The 18,265-nt window shown below is 36.6% G+C and overlaps 1 protein-coding gene across 1 annotated transcript; it reads left to right on the top strand.

Annotated features, from left to right (window-relative positions):
- The first annotated feature begins 8,156 nt into the window (after positions 1-8,156).
- On the top strand, positions 8,157-18,114 carry LOC129354958 (transketolase-like). Its single transcript, XM_055024527.1, has 14 exons — positions 8,157-8,440; positions 9,505-9,622; positions 9,710-9,823; positions 9,934-10,031; positions 11,014-11,205; positions 11,371-11,489; positions 11,624-11,820; positions 13,026-13,190; positions 14,046-14,202; positions 14,658-14,788; positions 14,884-14,967; positions 15,075-15,168; positions 15,601-15,723; positions 16,298-18,114. Exons 1-14 carry the CDS (start codon positions 8,334-8,336, stop codon positions 16,483-16,485), a joined length of 1,887 nt encoding a protein of 628 aa, XP_054880502.1. The 5' UTR covers positions 8,157-8,333; the 3' UTR covers positions 16,486-18,114.
- Positions 18,115-18,265: the final 151 nt, after the last annotated feature.

The raw sequence follows: 18,265 nt of genomic DNA on the forward strand, positions 1-18,265 counted from the left end.
CTTTTTAAAAGGTCACATTACATCTGACAGAAAACTACTACAGCGTTTCAGAAAGAAAGAAGAAAAAACACTTGCCAACAATCAAACATGGTGGTGGTTATATACAATATATTTGTAATTTAGTAAGTTTTAAAATTAAGTCGCTACAAGTCTGTTGTTTTTGTTTGGAGTATATTTCTATTGAATCCTGTTTTCATTCAGATATGTGGAAGCCTTTACCTTTAACAGTGAAGGCAAAGGCTAGTCATTAACTATTAATGACTAGCAAAGTCAGTGAATATTTGTCCTATCCAGAGACTGTATGTCACATGTGTTCATAATGAGAAAGTAAGTCTACACCACCTCATGGTGACACACCTCTCTCCTGTTACAGCTGCTGCCTTTAGCTGCATAATGTCTGACTGAAAGCTTTTTTTTGTATTATTTCATAATAAATACCCCAAAATATATTCTAAACTTCTTTCTCTGAGGTTTGAATAGAAACAATGATTCATTCATAGTTTCATGTGACATAATATTTTAGCAACATCAGTAATAGTAAAACATAATAACAGCAGCCCACACTGACATAGGACCACAGGTTCCTAGATACATATATAACATCTTGTGTGTGATACAGCGAGAGAAATATCTGACAAGAGCAGAAGCCTCAGGGAGAGCTTGTACATCTGTCATACACAAGGTTTTATGCATAAATACAGCCCTTATGAAAAAGTTATGACCAAGTGATAGCCTTCACCCATAGATGACCTTTTGACAACTATTGAAAGATTTTAATTATTCTGCTTTAGTCAAAACAACAACATAGAAATAACAATCGCCAAGCCTGACTAAAACCATCAGCAGTTTTATTTACATGTCTATGAGAGTAACAGGATTTCAGAGTCTGACGTTATGACATGTCTGAGCCATCGCTGCCAGTGTTGTGGAGATCTCACCTGTTTAATTAGAACGGCTCTGTGGGGTTTCTTCTTCACCTACATCATGTCTCTCTGACAGAAAGCTGAAAACATTCCTCTCCTGATCAGTGAACGAGTGAGCCGCAGCAGGTGAACAGAGGCTGGACGACGAGGCTGGGATGAGGTCCTGTGTATCGGCTTACCTGTCTGCCCTGGATAATGGTTTCTTCTAGAACAAACCTGCATTATTCACTAATGGATATCCTGCTCTGCATCTGTGTGCATATGTTGGTGGCAACTGCTGTATAAGTTTGTATTTTTCAGAGATATAGCTGAATTGAAAAATATAATTGATTGAAAAGGTCATTTAACTCAGTAGATAAAATTAGACTTTGAAAAATATCTATTTCTATTAAATTTGATGATTAAGACCAAGACTGTCAAAACATTAGTTTCTCAGAATTAGAATAGAACATGCACCATTAAAATTACGATTTGTAACACATGACTGTTGGTCAACTAAAACATATTTTTAATCACTATGTGCAGCTAAGTTTGCATGAATTACTGTACCATTGTAGAATCCTCCAGACGCAAGGACGTTGATTTCCAAATTAAATTTAAATTTACTTTAATCTGAAAAGAGAACTTTGAATCACAACAAGACATAACTTAATGCAGGAATTAATTTCCAAGGCAACAAAAATATATGTGATTAGGGAACAGTTAAATTTGCCTTAAAAACAGTTTTTTCAAGTTTTGTTTCAAAAATACAAATCTTTATTAGGAGACTGTCAACCTGTTCATGTTTTTATCTCTCCTGTGAAAGCTCTGTGTAAATAATGTGTAGTCCTTCTCTGATGGGAATGAGTAAATAAATATGCTCTTTTTCAACATATGTAGTTCACAGTGAACATCTGTTGTATTTTGCACTTCGCTCTTTCTCCTTCATCTCTACGTTTCACCCTCATCACTTTTAAATCAGATTGTGATAAATCTGCAGGAGGAATTTTATATGAACTGTAAAAGTATCTGCTGCAGCAGTCTCAGCAAGTGTTCCAGTTTATAATTCAATACATATATTGTAATTCTGTCAGTCAATCAATCAATCAATCAATCAATCAATCAATCAATCAATCAATCAATCAATCAATCAATCAATCAATCAATCAATCAATCAATCAATCAATCAATCAATTAATCAATCAATCAGCTCATAGATAGCAAAATGTAGCACAGTGCTTTCCACAAAGCGTTCTAGTGATGAATTGTTCACACTTTCCCCTTAAAACTACTTTCGTTCATCACAGCACAGATTTAAAATTTTTATCCAAAATATTTCTCACAGATTTTGAGCCATATTTACATGGATGCAGCATCCAGTAGCAGCAGATTTGTCAGCTGCACATCCATGATGTTAATCTCCCCTGAATTTCCTGTCCCACCACATCAACCACTTTGACATGATCTCAGCTTTAGTTTGTGATGGACTATCCTGCTTGAAGTAGCCATCAGAAGATTGGTACAGCGTGGGAATGGTCGGCAAAAATACTCATTTGTGGCATTTAAACAATGCTTGGTTAATACTTAGATGTGTCAAAAGAATTTCACCTACAGCATTACTCCACCACCAGCAGCAACCTGAGGCATTGACACAAGGAAGGACGGATCCTGCGTTCGTGCTCTTTGCACCACATTCTGACCTTACCATTTGGATGTAGAAATTTGTTGGGCCAGCCAACATTTTCTATGTTTTTGCCTAATTTCTGTGAGCCTGTGTGAATAGTAGACTGAATGTCGTAATCTTAGTTGACAGGAGTGGAACTCAGTGTAGTGTTCAGCTGCTATAGCCTATCTGCTCCAAGGTTTGGTGTGATGTGTGCTCTCAGACATTCCTTGTTTTAAGATATGGTCACAAATCACCTATCACAGGTTAAATGGTGAACTCCATTTAAGCTATAGAAACATCTGAAGTACAATCAGTGGAAACAGTGTGAATCAATGTGATTATTTTTGTTTTCTATTTTTAATATTAAAATCGTAATGGAGCATTTGCATGTAGAATTTTGAGAAGTCATTTAAAACAATTTGGAATGATGCTGTGACAGAACAAAATGTGGAAAAAGTAAAACGCTGTTAAAGATTTCAGGATGCACCACATTGGTAAGAATGTAATAATGATGATATATTGTTTGGTTTTCTGTCCAGGACTCTAAGTGTATTTTTTTAAAGTTTATCAAGTAGTTTAATAGTCTGTGACAGGTATTATTTATTGGTGAAAGTGTGATTCCATTTGTGGTAACCATTCAATTCAGTTTATTTATACTGTATCATTTTACATCAAATGTAGTCTCAAAGTACTTAAAAAATAATTTCAGTCAATTCATCCAAGTCAAGTAAATATATTTTCAAAGTAAGTTAAAGGAAATAAAACTGACTGCATCAAGTCACTGACCTGCCACTTTCACTCTTCCTGGATGATCAAGTAGGGACTGTAGACAGTTACCTGCACTATGCTATTGACTAAAGAACCATTTGACAAGATGTACCCATCACCAGTGACTGCATACAAGAATACATGCAATGCTATCTGACCAGCAGCAGAATAGTAGCTGCTGGTAAAAAAAAAAAAAAAAAAGACTAAATGAAAAATGTAAAACTTTAAGAACTAAAAGTAATTTAAAAACTTGTGTAAGACATCAAAAGAATCTTAAAACCAGTTCCATAAAACACATGGAAAGTCGATGTTCTCTTTTTGGTTTGCATCAGGAAACACACAGCTAAGTATTTAATTAATCACTGCAGAGCTTCAGGTTGCAAGGGAGACTGCTGCCTACCTCCATCACACAGTGGGTGAGAAGGGTACACCCTGAAAATGTCGCCAAACTATCACAAGATATTGGATATTCTGATATTGGGAGTCCAAAGACAGCCTCATATACTTCTCACACATTGGGCTTTGGATTCACAGTAAAGAGAATTGGTCAAATCGTCAGACAGCATGAGATAAATTTCCACTGTTATGCTGATGATACTCAACTATATTTTTCCAATAATATTCCAATAATCCTGATGAGTCCACTCTGTTTGGAAGATTACAGGCATGTCTTGAGGACATACGAACCTGGATGACACCAAACTTTCTGTTTTTCAATTCTTAGAAAGCAGAAGTTCTCATCTTTGCATCAAAATGTCTAAAATGAAACAGCTTAATCAGTCACTTGATCTGGATGGCATTAAAATGGCTTCTGGTAAGAAAGTACCTGTGTTATTTTTGACTAGGATATGTAATTTAAATCCCTTACTGAATAGATTTCTTGGATTTCCTTTCTTTCTGTAATATTGCCAGAATTAGAAATATCCTGTCCAGAAGTCCAGGACTGGAAAGGAGTCCTAAAGAGAAGTCTGGAAAAAAATTTCTCCCTGGCTCTGCCTCTCTCATACCTCATCGTATGAATGAATGAATTGAAATTACTTTTTGTAAATTACCTTCAAATGGCATGTGTTGTAAATTTGCACAATATAGATAAACTGACATGAACTTGATTAGATCTCCTTGTCTGGATGTGCATGTGAAACCTGGTTCATACTGCAGAACATTTGTCTGCACTGAGCCTAATCAGTGCCTCTGCATGTTTATGATAGCATTGTGTGTGTATATATATATATATATATATATATATGTGTGTGTGTATATGTGTGTGTGTGTGTGTGTGTGTGTGTGTGTGTGTGTGTGTGTGTGTGTGTGTGTGTGGAGCTGGTTGAAGGAGAGCAGTAGTGATAGAGCCTGAAAGCCCTGCAGCGCAGCTGTTCTCCCAGTACATCGTCAACTTTGCCGCTGAGCCCAGAACGCATGCTTCAACCCCTCTCACACAATCTTCCTTTCCTTTCTCTTTTCCCTCTTCATCCACTTCCTCTGCTCCTCTCCAAGCTCTTCAACTGAATCTTCATAATAGCTCATTTTAAATCTCCTTGGCTCTCATTTCCTCACTTCATCAATAGCTCCACTTTTAGGCTATGAATGCATCTCCTTCTCCAACATGTTTTACCATTTCTCCTCCGAACCAGGGCCTTACTCCTGCTATGAAAACGATCTCCCAGTACATGTGTGAATATCTGTCTGGGGCTTTGCTGACAATTTAATGGTAGGTCCTAAAAGGTTTTGGTCTTATTTCCACTGTGAGTGAGTTAGATCTGTAGATGATAGACAGCTCTCAGGAGGAAGGGCAAGCACTGTGTCATTATGGTGGCTGTGGAGCGGTTTAAGGAAATCAACTGATAAAAGCAAAGAGGAAGAGGATATCTATCTATCTATCTATCTATCTATCTATCTATCTATCTATCTATCTATCTATCTATCTATCTATCTATCTATCTATCTATCTATCTATCTATCTATCTATCTATCTATCTATCTATCTATCTATCTATCTATCTATCTATCTATCTATCTATCTATCTATCTATCTATCTATCTATCTATCTATCTATCTATCTATCTATCTATCTATCTATCTATCTATCTATCTATCTATCTATCTATCTATCTATCTATCTATCTATCTATCTATCTATCTATCTATCTATCTATCTATCTATCTATCTATCTATCTATCTATCTATCTATCTATCTGTCTGTCTGTCTGTCTGTCTATCAAGGTATTATTTTAATAGTGATGCTTCTGCTCCTCTTTTTCAGCCAAACAGATTTAAAAATAGAAACATTCATGCTTTCTGAATGTACTTTCCCTCCAGGAAGTGTGCAGCTGTGCAAGTCAGACATTGGCCAAGCTCCATCACGTGTCATTGTCTTCCCAGGCTTCCATTGGATGGCACCTGTGGGGCTCTGTGAAGGAAAGCTTTTCTGACAGGTCCCAGGAGCCCAGAGGAGTTGCTGCAAACTGAGAGAAGGACAATGTCGGTGGAGCCAGAATGGAAGCAGAGGGGGCCCTCAAAGGAGGTCATCGCTGTCCGACAGTAAAAGCAGAGATGCTGGGCTTTGACCTTCCAACTGTGGGAGGGGGCAGAGATGATAATATGGCAGAGGGGTATCTGGACAAATTATTTGGAGTAGTGACAGTCATAAAGCATGTGCCACAATTGCACAGATTTCACTCACACTTTATTGTTGCAGTATTGGTATCACAATTAGTTTTTATGTTTACACTAAAAGTTCATAGCTAAAATAAAGGCAAAAAACTTTTAGTCTTTTTTTCATCAGTTCTAGTACTAGTTATCAGACCCATCAATCATGCTTTTTTATGTCAGGCAACATCCAGTCAATATTTACTGGGAGATAGCGCCCTCTGGTGTCTAAACCTTGGTAAACACTTGGCTTGTGAGGAACGTCAACGACTTTCTATTCAAGAAATAGTGTCTGTCTGCATTAAGCAGAAATGCATCTCAAAATGTTCAGTTCCTTACAGTTAGAAGTTCGCATACCCACAAAACAGGTGTAAAATCTCATACCAATTTGGAATTTTAATGAAACAAGCAAAACAATTTGCTGTACTTTTTAATTTATTGTGGACTTTTTCCACATAAACACGTGGTCACAGAAGGTTATAAAAGACTACGACTTAAAGAATTGACTTTAAAATTTCCTTAATAGTTTACAAAGCACTTCATATTAGAAATCCAAACTACATTTCCGGTCTCATGCAACCCCATGTACCACTCAGAATCACCAGTTTTATTTCTTTAAAGTAATTCAATTCATAAACTATTCTGAAACAATATTTCTGAAAGGAAATGTTGAAAATTTGAGTGATACATGAAAAGTGATCGTCATATGTCTAATTTCTGAACCAAACTGTCAGTGTGATGAAGTCATAGACCAAATGTGCCTCACTAATGATGCTTACAAAGGAGTAATGGGGCAAACTCCAAATAATTTATATTTTATACTTTAGGTTTTTCACATTTCAGTTTGTCTTCTTAGATAATACATCAGATGGCATAAAAATAGAAACAGGTCAAATGTACTGACAAAGATTATCCTGTAGATGGCAGAGTAATCTTCCTACAGGCTCACAGGGGATTTTCTTGAGATTAGAGACCAAGCACTAAAGCACTGTTGAATAACATACAATATTATTATTATTATTATAAATAATTATAATTATTTTTTTATCATTTTTGGAACACACCCTTATTATACAATTTAATGAAAATAATAAATTAAGAGCCTGGATTTGGTGTTTTTCTTTCTTTTCTTTATGAGGTGATAATGTTTTACAGTATAATGTATTGCGTGATGGATAAATATGTCTGGATTGTTTGTTCGTATTTTACAACAACCCAAAGGTCAAACCTAAATCAAGGCTTCAAAATGACTGTTTACTGATGTTCTCCATCTGATCTGACTGAACTTGGGCTATTTTGCAGAAGAAAAGGCAAAACTTCAAATGTAAACATCCAAAAATGGTGCAGCCATACTCTGAAGACCTAAAGGTTGATCTACAAGTTATTGGGTCATCAGGATTAAATATACTTTATTCCTGAATGAACAACACACGTTTTTTTAAAATTAAAAGTCATAATTTTCCTTCTGCTTCACAATTATTGAATAATCACAAAACAGCTAATAGCTTTTCATAGATTTTACGTTCTTCTACTGTATAAAATCCTGTTAAAATACCTTGGGATTTGAGTTTGTAACATGAAAAATGTCAAAAATTCTGAAAGACAGCTATTGCAATGCACAGATTTGTGTAATCAGCTGAATTTATATCCGTCTCTTTTCTTTAACTTTGTCGATTTAGCATTTAAGCAAATAATTCCCTGCTCCATCAGTGTCTTATATCTGACATATCTCATGTATAATTCATTTATTGTGGGCGCCCCTTTTTTCTTGTTCTTGTAACTTCATATATTTAATCTGTGCATTTTTTGCACAGATTAAATACAGGTTTGTTGCTAAGTTTTTTAATCCTTAGCAACAAGAATGGGTGGCTTTTCATCAGCACAAAACAAGGTGTAATCAGCTGTCATTTTTGATAGATTAGTTTAGACAGTAATGTCACATTTGATCAAGCTGAGATGCTTAAAACACCACACCTCACCCATCAGCATAACCGTCACACTGCGGCCAATAGAATGAGTGGAATATATGGCATTATATTTTTGCAGCAACACCCATCCCACAACCATCCACCTCCACCACCCTGCCCCCTCCACCACCACTAGCCTGCCCCCTCCTCTGCGTCTGAATGTCCATGGGTGTGTATGTGCATCTGTCCTTGTGCATTTTGTCTGTAAACCCTGTAGGATAAAATCCAGCCTCTGCTCTCTGCTCTCCCTCTTTCTCTCTGTCCTTCTCACACATACAAACACAAGTGCTGCTCTGGCAAAGCTCAGACCTACACAAAAACACACAAACTCATCATTCATTTTTCATTTTTCTGGTGCTGTGGAACTTAACATTTTGACTTCATGGAGGATTACCACAAACCTGACCAGCAGACAGTGCAGGCGCTGAGGAACATCGCCAACCGCCTCCGAATCAACTCCATTAAGGCAACGACTGCAGCTGGAAGTGGGTGAGTTCAAGCCACAAACATAGCCTGTTCTTTAAATCTGGAGAAAAGGATATTTTGATACTTGGATTAGGACATTTCAGCAAAAACGTGTATACCTGGGAGAAACTTAAATAATGCTTTTCAATCTAGAAAAATAATCGTCTGAGCAAATCGACTGAACTGTACCCACACAGATGCACACACAAAGACACAAACGCACACAAAGGTTCAAAGGAACAGTGTGTTCTGGCGTCATGCTCCTTTTGGTCTATTTATATAAAAAATGGTTACATTCAAAGTTTTGTTTATTTATATATATATATATATATATATATATATATATATATATATATATATATATATATATATATATATATATATATATATATATATATATATATATATATATATATAAGCAGAAATATTATATTATTATATTATATATATAAAGCCATTACATTGTTTTAAATATGTAAAATATGTAGATTCGATTTTTTAAAATTCTGACAATGGAAAGATGGAGTGGTTCTGTTCATGCATTACTGTGAGCATTAATGCATGAATTACATGTCACTACATGTCAGTGCATTGGGTTTATTTTTTTATGAATGTTATTTGCTTTGAAATCAACAGTCAGATGTTTTAAGATTAGTAAGCGACTTAAATATTTTGGATTTTACAGAGATGAAAAAAATGTTTTGTGTATTCTTTAGGATATGATGATTATCTTTCAGATCTGAAATGTACACTGTTATATTCCTATTAAAAAAAATTAACTTCAGTTTTTAGAAAGTCCAGTTTATTTTGAGCTTATGTCTGCATTTCCAACAGTTCCTCGTCTAAGCACTGTTCATTTAAAATTCATGAAGAGATTCCCTAATGTTAAGTTTTTGAATTTCTGTAAAAAAAATATGAACATGTGTATGTATCAGTAAGACCTTCCTCCAGAACTATTACAGTAATTCTCTAAAGGAAACCGCTTACATAGAAATGTGTAAACTTTCTATTGGTCCTGAAATTAAAATAGTAAAGCACTAAGCTGGAGTCTGTGGGATTTTCTGAGTCTTATCTCCTCTGTTGTACAGCCATCCCACATCATGCTGCAGTGTAGCAGAGATTATGTCTGTCCTTTTCTTCCATACCATGAAGTACCGCCCCGAAGATCCAAGAAATTTCAACAACGATCGCTTCATCCTTTCCAAGGTGAGCTGCAGAGTTCTCAGGAATGGTCAGGAATCTGTTTCATATTTGTGTCTTGGCATTCTAAGCTGCTGCTGTGTCTGATCTCAGGGTCACGCTGCTCCTGCCTTGTACTCCATGTGGATTGAAACTGGTTTCCTAAAGGAGAGTGATCTGCTCAGTTTGTGCCAGGTTGACTCAACCCTGGAGGGACACCCAACTCCGGTAAACAGTGACAAACTGCCCTACACCTACAGGGATTACCCTGGATTAGTACACCCAATGAATCAACAGCCCCCACCTCCTGATGGCATTCATAATTCCTATGTTTTCAGAGGCAACAAATTGTCGATGTAGTCACTGGATCACTGGGGCAGGGTCTTGGCGTGGCCTGTGGAATGGCTTACACTGGGAAATACTTTGACAAGTCCAGGTAATCCTTCACAAACATTTATACTGGACAACAGGGAAGAATAAAAATTTCAGAGACTATTTTAAGGTACTTCAGCACCTTATCAGGTCTTGACTGACAACATAATGGAAATACCCTAGACTTTTCTATAGTATGTCATTTTCTCTTTCTCTTTCTTTGTATGCTTTTCCATCAAATTTTCTTCATCAAAGTTGATTACTTATCCTCTGTTTTAACAGCTGATCAGCTCAAATCTCATGCCTCAGTTTGTGTCATTGAGCCAAAAAATAGCATGAATTATTAGGAGTTTCTTTCTACATTTTATATATTTATTTTATAAACTTTTGCTGTGAACATCCATGTTTCATTACCCAGCTATATTATAATGATGAATGCACATGGTCACAGAAAAATACACTACACAATAGTATCTCTAAATTTTGAAAGGGTGTAGTACTCTAATAAAGTAAGATTTTTATATTGAAGAATTCTGTAAATTAAATTTAAGTCTTAAGGAATGCACCTTTGTAATGCATTTTTATGAGGATTTCCACATTCAGCGGGTGTGTGCTGCAGCTACATGTCTGCACTCACGATTCTTCTGCTCCAATAATCACAGAGCGCAGCAGTCACATCTCAATTATTTTAACCACCCAAGCACATTAGAGTCAAATTCTGATTTTATCTGGTTCTCGCTTCTCTTCATGAGAAAACCGTTATTTAAAACGGGGCTTAAAATCTGATATTTATCTTTTTTTTTGTTTGTTTATATCAGCCAGTAGATCTACGTAAGCAGAAATATTTTCTCAAAAAAATTATTCTTTTGTCTACTAGTGCAGATTCATTTTATTTTAGAAATGGGTTTGATAATAAAGCCACAGCTCAGGTCCTGGACAGAAATCCAGTCTGAGTGGAAAATGTTGATTGGAGAAACAAACAGAACCAATAATATACCACACACAAGGATGTTGACAAAAGCCCCTCATTTTGTTATCCACCTCAGTTACCGTGTGTACTGCCTGCTGGGGGATGGTGAGATGTCGGAGGGCTCTGTCTGGGAAGCCATGTCGTTTGCCTCCTACTATCAGCTTGACAACTTGGTGGCCATCATGGATGTCAACCGCTTGGGCCAAAGTGACCCTGCACCACTGCAGCATCATGTAGAGAAATACCAGAAGCGCTGTGAAGCTTTCGGGTATAGTGAACATTGATGATTCAACATGAGTGGAAATAGTCAGAGTAGAAATGAATATAGTAGAATTTGTTAAAATAATCACAACACTGACATTTTTATATTACCATGATATAAATAATGACGTGCATTATTTTATTGTGAGCCCATCTGTGTGTTTGAGTTTAGCTGGCATGCCATTATTGTGGATGGTCACAGTGTTGAAGAGCTTTGCAAGGCTTTGAGCCAACCACGTCATCAACCGACTGCAATTATTGCTAAAACCATCAAAGGCAAAGGGATTCCAGGTAATAGTTTGACCTTCCTCATCTGCAAATGGACGGCTCACTTCTTTCATAAAATACAAAACCTCACACAGTCCAATATCAGCTCCAAGGGACATAACTGAAAATGTCTGTATGTGTTATGTATGCTGTTTCAGCTGCAGAGGATAAACTGGGCTGGCATGCCAAAGCTTTGCCTAAAGACATGGCTGAGATGGTTATGAAGGATCTGCAGAGCCGGATTATGAACACCAGCAAGCACCTTTACCCCCAGGCTCCCGTAGAGGATTCCCCTCCTGTTAGCTTGAGGAACATCCGCATGCCAAGTGCACCAAACTACAAGCCTGGAGAAAAAGTTTGTCAAATTTACGCAAATGCAGCATCAATTCACCTTTATATGTCTGTTAATAAAATTCTTGATGTTAAATCTCAAGTTAATCACCACATCTCACATCAATTTCAAGATGTCATATTGAGTTTCTTAAGTTGTGCCTCATGCTAACACATTAGAGCATAAATATAAAAAAATAGCATTTGGGTTATAGTTTGCTAGCTATGCTAATGCACAACAAATAATAATGTCTGTTTAAATTTGTGCCATTGTTTATATACATGTAATGTGCCAACAGGTTTGGATGTTTGTACTGTTTTGTAAGGCCATTCAACTAATCTAACAACTTTTACTGCAGCTTTAATGTTTTTTTTTTAAAATGACGGTCTGAAAACAATCTTTCTTAGCCCAATTCAGATTTTATGCACTGACTCAGTCCATAAAATATATTGCTCAGTGCAATAGTTTTCATTTTAATATTATTGTATGAAAATACATTTCGATAATCCAAAAGTAGTGCAAAGTTAATCAATTCTGAAAGGTAAAATAAAATAAAAAGATAAAAAAAAGAACAGGCAGCTGTTACACATCGGAAGTTAGGAAACAACTACATTTTCTGAGTAGGATTTTTTGTGAAATACACGAAAAATGTTGCTTTATCAATTATTTAATTACATAATTTATTATAATTTTTAACAAGTTTATTAAAAATAACATTCAAGAAATGCCAAAAATACCTCAGCTTCAACAGAGTATCTTACTTCCTGCTTCTGTTTATGGACAACATAGCATTAGCACAGATGGCTGCTGCTAGTAGACAGAAAAATAGCCATTTAAAGCTTTAACTCAATGCTTTAAAATTTGGAGAAATATTTTTCACAGGTAATTATGTTCTCTGTTCTTGTTGGTTTTTGTATTGGTTCAAGGAGATTGTTTAAATATTATCAATCACAGTCATCACACTGAAAGTTAGGGAATCAAAGCACTTTGGTGGAGTTACGTACAGCAAGTATTTCAGAATTTCACTGCTGAAAAATTGAAAGGTCTTATTATTTGTAATATATAAAATCCTGAAGAGTGCGCTGTGTATTATCAATTGTTTATGTATTTGACTTAAGTCCGAGTTAGGCTGAATCCAGGTGAGACTTGCAAATTAATAACTGCAACACAATATTATAATGGTGTTCTTGATCAAAACTGATGGCTGGATTATGATTGTTTTCTTACAGATTGCCACTCGCAAGGCATATGGAATGGCTCTGGCCAAGTTGGGTCGCTACAACGAACGTGTTGTAGTCCTTGATGGAGACACCAATAATCTCACCTGTTCTGAGATCTTCAAGAATGAACATCCAAACCGTTTTGTTGAGTGCTACATTGCTCAGCAGAACATGGTATGATCCCCAAATGAATCCACATAAAAATGTTCACCAAACCAGAGAGCTTGATTTTCTGTTCTATTTTTTGATACTTTCAGTGTTGTGTTTTTAATACGGGATTATCTGGTGGAATGTTTTACGAACACAGAAGAGATTGCATTTAGCAATTCTTTTATTGTTACTCCTAAGTGGTTTTAACCTTCCTTCTTATGCTGAATTTGTCATGTCCTAATCATCCTGGTCAGAAAATACCTCTCTTTTCCTTCATTTAATTCTTCCATTAAATCGTAACACAGAGACAATCAGACTGACTCTATGGCTCCAGCAGTCATCACTAATGTAGGTCATGTGTGCATGCATGTGACGATAAACCGTCATGACAAGGGTATTCACAAGTAAAATATTAATCAGTACACAGGATGGAACCATCTGGCTGAATACAGAAGAAACGTTAAAATGTAATGGTTTCCAAATAGACTTTGTGAGAATGATAATCTGATGTAATTTTCTATACCGTAGCTTACAATAAAACAGTAAAACTTCTGATACCATGTGTTACTTTTGACAAAAACATATTTATGGTGCAATGATACGAAGAAAGAACAAAGGAAATTATTCATAAAATGAGGTATGTTTCTGATTCACCCCATATGGCAAAATAAGCTGCAGAGATTTTTGGAAAGCTACTCTCACTAACTCTAAGCTGAACTGGTCTTTGGTTCAAAGAGACTTTTGGGGGAAGATTTTTGTGAGAAATATTGAATTCTCAAAGATGTATTTTTTTGGTCAAGTGTGTTTGACCCACGTCTGTCTCCCTTGATACAGGAATATTACACCTATATACATAATAAAAAGCCTTTTTTTTTTCAGGTCAGTGTTGCCATGGGATGCACTGCCCGCGAGAGGAACGTTGTATTTGCCAGCACCCTTGCCTCCTTTTTTACACGTGCCTATGATCAGATTCGCATGGCCGTGATTTCAGAAAGCAACATCAACTTGTGCGGCTCCCACTGTGGTCTGTCTACTGGTTAGTAGATCGCTAATAATAATAAGCCATGTTTACCAGTCTTCTAAAATATTCCATCACAAAATCCACTTTTATACCTTCACACTGTGTCTGGCAACTTCACAGCCTTTGGCTTCTCAGATTATGTTTTGCACTCTCTGTAATAATAGTAAATTTAGGAAAAAATAATTTTTTAAAAATTAATCTCCAGTTATTATTTTTCTTCCACTCTTATGTTGTGGCTTCCTTATGGTTTCCCCCCACTGGTCTTTCAGTCCTAACTCAATCCTACCCTCTTTCTCCTTTTGTGTCTGCACTGGAAGCTGTCAGCAGGGAACCAAGTATCCCTTTGTTAGTCCAGGTACCCTGCATCCAGAATGACCTTTTTTCTCCTGCATGCAACAACTCACCAAAAAACCTATTTGCCTTGCTGTTGAATGCATTGTATGGATTATAATAATTTTACCCTCTGACAGGAGAAGAAGGCCCCTCTCTGATGGCTCTAGAAGACATGGCTATGTTCAGGGCCCTACCTACTGCTACAATCTTCTACCCCAGTGATGGCGTCACCACAGAAAAGGCTGTGGAACTGGCTGCAACCATAAAGGTAGAACTGTTTTCTCCGTAGGAGTACTAAAACCTTTGCATAAAGCAAAAATGTCCTTTATCATCATGTTTTTCTTGATCATTCTCTTTAATAAGGGTGTTTGCTACATTCGAACCAGTCGCCAAGACAATGCCATCATCTACAATAGCAATGAGGATTTCCATGTTGGACAAGCAAAGGTGAGTGACTATTATCCTATTAGCAAAAATGAACTGCTCCATGTGTAAACAGAAAAAGAACATAAAACATAGCAACTTAAAATAAAAAATGAAATTGTCTTTGTCAGGTGGTGTTCCAAGGCAAAGAGGATCAAGTGACTGTGGTTGCAGCTGGAGTAATTGTGCATGAAGCCATTGCAGCTGCTGAGCATCTCAAGAAAGGTACAAGACAATAAGAAATGCAGTACTGAGTACAATTTAACTGAAAAGGTTGTCCAGTTTTTTTAATCTGTACAACCTTATAGTGTGCCTGAAATGTCAAAGTTGACCACATCAAGACGTCCCTTGATCTTTAAGGTGGTTGTGGTCAAAAGGGCTATCAAAACTCTACTTTGAACATCTTTTCTTAGACAAAATACTAATGGAAAATTTTAAAATAGGTTTGAATTTCAACTGATTTATTTTCCTGGGCTCAAAAAAGGACTGGCCAAAATTTAATAGCCATGAAAAAGATGTCCATGGCCATCTTGCATGTGAAACATTGCAGAAAAAGCTACAGAATTACATATAATCTTCAGTTTTCCATACTAATTGCACTTGTCAAATAATTGATATGCTTACGGATTGTTTTGATCCATTAAACTCATCTTCCAGAGAGGATCTCTGTAAGAGTGATTGATCCCTTCACAATCAAACCGCTGGACATTAAAACCATCATCGACCATGCACGCGTCACCCGGGGAAGGATCCTCAGCGTTGAAGACCACTATTACGAAGGTAGGTTTCAGAAATCGTTAGTCATGCCACACTGCTCTTGCATTTTATATGAGCACCATCAGCCTGGTAGCCAAAAGCTTATTAGCATAATGTGGCTTCAGAGCTCTGCCATTGGTTCATGTGTTACTGTGTCGTGGTGGCACGCTTCCATTGGCTCGGTGACACAAGCATGCTGTGCTGGCATTGACCTATTGGCTAATGATGCTTTGTTGTGCTCCTATCAGAGGGAAGGTAGTGCAGCCATTATATGTTTTGTAAATGTTAAAGAAAGAGAGGCAGAGTGCTGTCAGGTTTCCTTAATTGAGCATGTGCCTGCTGGGCAGAGCATGACCTACATAGCACAGTCTGCTTTGCACAGCTCTTCATAGGATAAACGCACGGGGTTATAGTGCACTTGATGAAGAATGTTTCGCAGCTTTAGTCACTAATACTTTGGACTGCATTTTTTTATGCTCTACATCAAGTCAAATTGTTGATTTTAACTATTTTCACTTAGCATAAAGTAATTTTATTTTTTACTGTAAGAATGTGTAGAATTTCTTTTTCTCCAACGGACTAAACCATTCTTTAACAGGTGGTCTGGGGGAGGCAATATCCTCAGCAATGGTCAACGAGTCTGGGTTTATTCTTCACCGCTTGGCTGTGTCCCACGTTCCCAGAAGTGGCAAACCTCATGAGCTCCTGAAGATCTACGGGATAGACCGTGATGCCATCGCACAGGCCATCCGAAAGATGCTCAGCAGCTCTGCTAATGCCAAGTAATTTCCTCTGTGCCCCACCCACCTTTCTAAATAATCCCCTCCAGATGGAGATAGACAGTCATGTATGTTGTGGAAGCACAAAACCCATTTTTATCATTAAACCATTCACTTAAAAGATGTACTGAAGTGTTGTGATTTTGTGCAGTTAACGTTTAAGTAGACGTCTGCTTTAACTTTCCTTTTGTGCGTTCATCCTAACACACAGAGATAAATAACCTCTAACACACACATCTTCACTTTTAATCTCTCCCTTCTTATAGACCAATCCGGAGAGAGGATTGGTTCCAATTGTTGCCATTGGTTAGTTTGCCTTTGATGGATTATCACTGTGTAAAATAAATTGTTGTTCTATTTTTAACACATTACGAGAGATGCACCAATATGGGATTTGTTGTTTTTGTAAAGCTTTGACTTACCAAAACCAATTTTAGTTCCTTTCTGTTGAAGAAATATCTGCAGGTTTCCTGTCTTTAGTCAGAAGGAGCAACATCTCAGACAGAAATGTCTCTGTAAAGCAGTGTTTTTAATTTTACAGACAAATGATGAGGATTTTGATTTTAAGTTGTCTCTCTTTTTATGTTAGCAATTAGCATGATTAGCATTAGCAATTGTAAACACCCATCTCTGTTTGTATTCCCAAGAGTAGATTCCTACCTGAACGCTGAGATTTTCAAAAGGCTGTCAACATTTCTCAGTTCTTCATTTTCCATGATAGAGGTTAAAACTTTAAAAGGCTAACATGGTCTACCTCTGCTGTAATACATCCAGATTTCTTAGATATCTGAAAGTTTGTCAATCTGCCCCTTTCCTAATTCCTTAGTCAAGTCCCCAAAGCTGGAACGAGTTGAAATATGACAATATTTCATTCATGAGAAGCTTGTGTAAAAAAGAATGAAATGACAAAAAGTAGGCAAAGTCTAGGTGTAAGCAACCACAATGAGTGCATGTCATTTGTCATTGAAAAAAAAATCTATTGAAAACTGATTTTTTTTTAACCTTGGGGGTGTCCTATTGCTTTATTTGGATAACCCTGACTGAAACAGAAAATAACTAGTCTTCCCTCAGTCACAGCCTCTGCACCAAAGAAATTTGGTAGCACTCAACCAAACTGAATTTTGATCACCAGCTGATTTCTCGGTGCATCTCTACATGTTAGTTACACTTTCATGTGGTTTTCAGTGCTCTTTTATGTACTTTGTTTCACAAAACATAGTTGTGGATTTCTCTAATGTTTTAATACTGGGTGGGGCCCAGTTTAATGTGTTTATTGTGTCAACAGTGTCAGAAAGATGGCATGTGGGTTCTTGTTTGTAGAAGGTAGTGGGGACAAAAAAAAAAGAGAAAAAGAAAATCAAAGAAATGTGAGGAAACCATAAACCATTAAATAAGATTTCACTTCCTTATTCTTCCTTTTCAGCACTGTTTCTAATATCAATTTTTACAGCTGTTCAGACTAACACACCTCAGGGTTTCAGGTCCATCCAGTGTATGACTAAGAAAGGCTGTAGCTGCAATTCTAGTTACATCTCACTTGTGAACATGAGAAAAAGCAAAACACCTTCTTGGTTACTTGAAATTTTGTATCTCCCATAATGTCATGTAATAAAACCCTCTGCATTTGACTTTGAAAGCTTGTGTTCTGTTCTGTTTATTAAGACAAGTGTCTGCATAACTTAAATAAATTTAAAATATAAAACAAAATATTTTATACAAAATAAAATCACATACTGGTATCATATTAAAATTTCAAAACTGCACATTCCTGAGGAGCTTTTTACTAC

The sequence above is a fragment of the Poeciliopsis prolifica genome, unplaced genomic scaffold (assembly GCF_027474105.1).
Source record: "Poeciliopsis prolifica strain line A6 unplaced genomic scaffold, Auburn_PproV2 SCAFFOLD003, whole genome shotgun sequence".
NCBI lineage: Eukaryota > Metazoa > Chordata > Actinopteri > Cyprinodontiformes > Poeciliidae > Poeciliopsis > Poeciliopsis prolifica.

Excerpts from the sequence above, each read along its gene's own strand:
- LOC129354958 (XM_055024527.1), top strand. The coding sequence starts at position 8,334 with ATGGAGGATTACCACAAACCTGACCAGCAGACAGTGCAGGCGCTGAGG. Across the intron at positions 8,441-9,504 it reads ACGACTGCAGCTGGAAGTGG|CCATCCCACATCATGCTGCA; the intron begins GTGAGTTCAAGC and ends TCTGTTGTACAG. Across the intron at positions 14,789-14,883 it reads AACTGGCTGCAACCATAAAG|GGTGTTTGCTACATTCGAAC; the intron begins GTAGAACTGTTT and ends CTCTTTAATAAG.